Genomic DNA, 6,709 nt, shown 5'->3' with positions numbered 1-6,709 from the left:
GCAAAGTTCTCCAATTTATAAGCTATAATTTCTGAATTTTTACTCTCTTTTTTTTTTTTTTTTCGTACGTATCATTTCGGTACCACACTTCTAGCCGTTAATTTGCATGGGATATCTAGTTAACCTAACTTACCGTCACTATGGGTAGGGGAATAAGAACTACGTAATTATTAGGGACTATTTTCTCCTACTCATTATTTGGCCCACCTTCCATTTGATTTTTTTTTTTTTTTCTAAAGATATAAACTATTTGACTTCGTAATGTTTGCCCCTACTCATTAAAAATTGTAGCCCTACCCTACAAAAATTCCCAATATTAATGACAAAGATAATGACAGTTTTTGCCCAAAATACGTCATTATTAAGTTAGGGGTGTTCAAATAGTAACTTTTTCAAAATAACAACAAGCGCATAGACCGAAATTTGAGGTAATGTCGTTTAAACAGTGAAAAGGGTGAGAAATGGCTACATTTTCAACAAAATAGCACCTTTTAGAAGGTGATGTGGGAACAGTGCACGTCACCTTCTAAAAAGTGCCATTTTCATTATTCACACGTCGCTACCCTTTAAAAAATTATAAAAAAATAATAATTTTTACCAAATATATATAACAAAAAAAAATGCAAATTAATTTTCTTGAAAAAAAAAAAAAACCAAATTCGAATAAAATTTAAATTAAAAAAAAATTTGAGGGTCGTTGGGGGTGGAGGGTGGCCCGCAAGCCACCCAGAGGTGGCTGAGCCACCTGCGGCCACCTCTGGGGTGGCTCGCAGGCCACCCCTTCCTCCAGGGTGGCTATCGATAATTTGCTGCCGACAAACCTATGTTTCTCTCTCTTTTTTTAATAAAAAAAAAAAAAGTTGTTTTATGTGTGGGTGAAAGTAAAATTTTTTTGAAGTTTTTTGATGTAGATAGTTGTTTTAAATGCAAACTATGGGCTGCAATAATTTCAAATTTTCTGATGTTTTACTATTCACATGTTACTATATAATGTTACTATTCACACAGCACGATTCATGCGCGAATAGTGACGTGTGAATAGTGTTACTGTTAACATGTCACTATTCGCACGTGACTAATAACACTATTCAAATGTCAATATTTTATGAATAGTGATATTTGAACACTAAAAAAATCACATTTTAGTGGCATTTTCTAAAAACGTCACTATTCAAATGTCATTAAATATGAAAATTTTTATAGTGCTACCAATTAAATATTATGGCCCTTACTCATTAAAATACTTGGCCCCTAATCTTATAAGGCAAACTAATCTAGCAATATTGCATCGTTGCACGCTTTTTATTTTTTTCTTTTTAGGGTTAAATACTAAAAACCCCCTAAGGTTTGAACACTTTATTTTTTTCCCTCATAGGTTTTGATTTGTATCATAGGAGGTACCTGTGGTATTGTTAAAGACCAAATTGGTCATTCTATCCATTGACCGTTAGTTAACTTAATGGAAGTCCACGTCACTGACATGTGGACCAATCACCATTGGGGGTGGTTTCAGCCACCCCCTTGGGCACTAAGGGGGTGGCTCGGCCACCCCAATGGCCAAAGGGGGTGGCTCCAAATAGGCCATCCCCAATTTCTCTCATAAGTTTTGATTTGTATCATAGGAGGTATTTGTGGTTTTGATAAAGACCAAATTGGTCATTCTATCCATTGACGGTTAGTTGACTTAACGGAAGTCCACATCACTGACATGTGGACCAATCACCATTGGGGGTGGTTTCGGCCACCCCCTTGGGCACCAAGAGCCACCCCCATCCGGCCAGGCCACCCCCATGGCCAAAGGGGGTGGCTCCAAATAGGCCACCCCCAATTTTATTTTTTTTCTTTTTTGAAATTTTTGAAATTTTTTTTTTTTTTTTTTAATTTTTTTTAAAATAAAAAATTTAATTAGGTGGCCACGTCATCAATATGCTAGGTGTCAAATTTTAATTGGTCCACGTGTCAATGACGTAGAGTTTCGTTAAGTCAACTAACGGTCAATGGATGAAAGTACTAATTTGGTCTTTATCAAAACCACAAGTATTTCCTGTGATACAAATCAAAACCTATGGAGAAAAAAATAAAGTGTTCAAATCCTAGGGAGGTTTTTAGTATTTAACCCTTCGTTTTATTTACAAAATCTAACTCACTTTTGAGTATATAGCCCCTACCCACTAGAAATTTGGCGCTACTAGTTAAACATTTTGACTCCTACCTATTAAAAATTTTGGGGGGGGGGGTGGAGTGGATAGCTTTTGGCCCTGCCTATAAAACAATTTGGCCCCTCAACATTAAAACCTGAAAGACTTTGCCCCTAATCCTATAATGCAAAGTAATCTGGTAATCTTGAAGTGTTGCACACTTGCAAACATAAAAAACAAAATACTAGTAATTAAAGAGGAATGTGAGGGGGTTGGCTACTATAGGCTATGGTTACGTACCCCCTCCCTTCGTTTGAGTTTTTTACTTTGAACTGTTTGGCCCCTACCCATTCAAAATGTTAGCCCATACCCATTAAAACCTAAAAATTGATCCCTAATCTTATAAAGCAAACTGGGAGGGGGGATCCACCCAATTATTTATTTGAATTTTCTTTTTACAAGGTGTAGCATAATTCATTTTGGACTCTTTGGCTCCTACTCATTAAAAATTTTAGCCCTATCAATTGAAAATTTTGGTCACTGCCTATTAAAACCTAAAAGACTTCACCCTAAAGCAATAAGGTAAACTAATATGATAATCATATTGCACCGTTGGCACGCTGGAGTTGCAAACCAAAAAGACGAAAGATCGAGTTGCACCTAGAGACGAATGGGTGGGGGCTCCCTTAGGATATATATATATATATAAGGTGTAATATAATTCACTTTAGGCTGTTTGGCCCCTACCCAATAAAACATTTTGGCCTTCTAATAAAAAATGTTGTCCCCTCTTCATTAAAACCTAAAATACTTTGCCCATAATCCTATAAGGCTAATTAATCTCGTAATTATCTTGAAGGGAAACTGGTACTATTAAAAACCTGAAAGGCGAAAGACTTGCATCACTTTTGCAATCATTCCTATAAAGTACAAATCCAATTTTAAAAAATTTGCAATCGACCCATGTGCTAGGATTTTCTGTTAAATTCTAACAATTAATTAAGAAAGAAATTGAAAATTCTCAAAATGCCATTGTTAAAAAAAAATAATAATAAATAAATAACTTGATATGCTCCACGACACAGAGAGCATGTTGGGAATTGTGTTTGAAAAATCGAACTTTTAAGTCAAAAAATATTTTTTTTAACAGAAACTTCATTTTTAAGCTTTTGCCAAAAGTCCGTTTTGACCATTTTTAGCATAAGAAGTCAAAAAAATATTTTTAAAATTTTCTACCAAACATGCCAACTTTTTGTTTTTCACAACTTTTTAATTACAAAAAATATTTTTTTAAATTCTCTAATGCAACTGCAAACAGGCTTGAAGAACCAAGTTCAAGAATCATATTAATCTATGTTTTTCTAAGGTGTTTCGCCGAAAGCTGAAGATCGCTGCTGAAATGCATCGACTCGATGGTTAAGAACATGCATAGTAATGACTATGAAATCTTCGAAAGGCTCCGATGCCATGCACAAACTGAAAATAAAAATCTGGAAACAACAGTAATTTGAATGTTTCAAGAGAACCCAGAATTTCCCAACAAAATTCAATTAAGTAGGATCAAATCAACGAAACAAATGATCAAATCAACCAAATGCCAATGGGGAAATGAGAGAGAGAGAAAAAGAAAAGCTATATACACATTTGAAAGATTGATAGTAATTTGTATATTGTATTGCCACATTAATTTGAAAGATTTCAACTTTATGTCACCATATGGGTCTTTAGCTCTTCACAATGCCCCGGGCGCCCCTAAACCTTAACTACTGTATTTAAACAAATAATTGAAAATGAGACTCAAAGAAAAATAGGACACATGCCATGAAATAATATCTCTCTTCTATGTTGATTAGCCACCTAAATGCAAGATGTCGTGGAGTTTGGAGGAATGAGTGAAAATGAAGAAAAGCTGTGGCAAAGAGACAAAGCTTCTATGGAACCGAAGAGGAAAAAGCAAAAAATAATAGAGAAATAGAGGGAGAGAGAAATACACTAAAAAATTAATGTGTTGATGAACAATGTCAACCCACATGTAGCATCAAATTGTAGTAGAAATGCATTTTGCATTTTCTTTACATAATCGAATGAAGAGGATTTTTTAAAGAATGGTTCACTTATTTAAATCTTTTGACATCTTATTTGAATCTTTTCTCCTACTTTCAAGGCTAAAATCACCATTTTGCGGGGAAAAAAAAAATCACTTTACCCCTTAGTTAAATTTAGGTACATTCATGTTTATTTAAGAATAAGGAGAAACTTCATAAGCACAACTAATCACACAATTATATTGTATTTACGGACAGATAAATTTGGAGCACTTTAGTTGTCCAAGTCATGTACGTGCAACCAAGGATGTTATATGTTCTTCTGTCTTTCACAAGCCAAGGATGTTTTGCATGATGAAGGAGAGAGAAGCAGTGAGAAATTATCAAAACATAAGCTGTTGGACGTAAATCTTACCTCATATTAGTTAAATTTAGACAATTTAGGAGTTTTATCTAAGCTGTAGAGATGCTCTTAAGGGACCATTTATACTCAAGCTAAAGATTCATATTCATGTATATGTATTAATTATGAGTTGAAGAGGGGAAAGCAGTATATATAGAGGAACTTACAATAATCTAAATAGCTAACAAACCCAAAGCTCACACCTTTATTTGTTGCATTGCAAAAGTGTGGAGAGATGCAGTGCCCTGGCCAGCTAAACCGGTGGCTTTATTTAGTACGTACGAGTACATGCAAAGGCTACCTCACACAATTTTCCAGCTAGGCATGATTATAAGATTATGATATCATCACTCTCATGATCCATCAACACCCAAGAACCGTCGTCGTTTTGGGTCATAGACTTGTTCTTCGTAGTCCACCAACGATCAAGTACAAGGAGCTCATTTTTTAGAGCATCCGACGTCTTGTTCACAAGTGCAACTTCTCGATTCACTTCCAATTTAAATTCTCCATCTTCCCCATGTGTTCCTGCAACTCCATGCAAATAAACTTCCAAATTATGAGCGTTGGAATCAATAACAAGATTTTTCAAGTATGGCGATTTGCGAGTATCGATTATCAACTCCTCTCCGACATCTACGTATGGAAACAACAGCGGCACGATCGGTGGCAGGGAAGGGACAACATCGCCTGGCAAATTATTGACGCGTAAGACATGAAGATTTTTGAGATCCGAGAATACTTTGAGAAATCCTTCGTCATCAACACGGGGCACACCAAACACAAAGACTGTGACGAGGCATGCCTTGATTGGCTCATTTGTGCGTGGCCTTGGAGGCATATTATATCCATTGTAAACAATGTCGACGGCATTTATAGTTGCCATTGCAGCACCCAAGCTGTGGCCGGTCACAGTAATGCTCACTTCCTCGTCCTTGTAAGAGTTTACTAGTCTCCTTACCTCATTTAGAACCTGAAAGAAATGGTATATATATATTTCATTTATGTGTAAGATGGTAATCAACTATGGAAAAATGGTAATTAAGCGAAATAAATCATTTAACTATATATAAATAATAACAAATTAAAGTGAGTTAACTGTATACTTTCTTTGTAAACAATTACCGCACACATTTCACCTACAAGCTTATATATGTTCTTTAAAAATATACTTATTGTAAATTCAAACAGTCACATCGATCCCTACCGACAAGGATCCTTTTCATTTCAAGTAAATCAAGAGGATCCTATTCCAACGTGGATAAGTTATTTTATGGTTAAAATTTAGAAAAATAATAAAAGCACAACTTTTTGGCACAATTTTGCCCAACTTTTCCGTTCTGTGGTCATTTTTTTAAGCAATAACATGATTTTTTTTTTTTTTTTTTTTTTAAAAAAAGACCATTTTTATGAAGAAAAATACCATTTTCTTTTATAAAAAAAAATATCAAATAAAAAAAAGGACCATATTTGATGATATTGATTCAAAAAAAATATTATTTTTATTTTTAAAAAAATAAAAAATAAAAAAAAAGTTTGGCCAAAGTTGTGCATAAAAGTTCTGCATTTATCATGCCTGTAAAATTTAATGTTTTTGTATCTAACTGTATAAATAATGTCAAATCTCGTAAATTCTTTAAATGACATGTGATGTTATCTATATTGTTGGACATAGACATTAAATTCTAACCACAAAATAATAATTGATCTACATTTTACTTTAAATGGAGATAATCTAGTTGTTCTCATGCCCGGACGCATCATTTCTTTCTCCTATCCATGCACGGTGCACCCACATGCTTCATGACAATTACACGCTGGTCACACGTTGTGCCATCTTCCGGATGGGCCACCATCTACCAAACATAGACCGGCCCATGATTCGAGTTGAACGAGCTCTGGCCCAGTTCAGCCCACTCCAAATATAACTTGTGTGGATCCTAATCTAAGTCCAATTTGTAACTGTTCACTTTTTAAAATAATGAGTTAACAAATCAGTTTACTCTTTAAAAAAGTTGGTCTTTCAATTAAGATTTAATGCAATCAAATAAATCATCTATCTTATTTCAATACAAATAAAACCTATATAATTCCAAATATTTAAAAAAAAAAAAAAAAAAAAA

At 34.4% G+C, this 6,709-nt stretch overlaps 1 protein-coding gene across 1 annotated transcript; it reads right to left on the bottom strand.

The window, feature by feature from the left end:
* Positions 1-4,914: 4,914 nt before the first annotated feature.
* LOC132169754 (phospholipase A1-IIgamma-like) lies at positions 4,915-5,720 on the bottom strand. Its single transcript, XM_059580736.1, has 2 exons — positions 5,712-5,720; positions 4,915-5,559 (listed from the first exon to the last, which is right to left on the bottom strand). Exons 1-2 carry the CDS (start codon positions 5,718-5,720, stop codon positions 4,915-4,917), a joined length of 654 nt encoding a protein of 217 aa, XP_059436719.1.
* Between the last annotated feature and the right edge of the window lie 989 nt (positions 5,721-6,709).

Source organism: Corylus avellana, chromosome ca2 (assembly GCF_901000735.1).
Source record: "Corylus avellana chromosome ca2, CavTom2PMs-1.0".
In the NCBI taxonomy this organism is placed as follows: Eukaryota; Viridiplantae; Streptophyta; class Magnoliopsida; order Fagales; family Betulaceae; genus Corylus; species Corylus avellana.
Note: the sequence above shows the minus strand (reverse complement) of the source record. Positions and strands in the feature narration are given on the sequence as shown.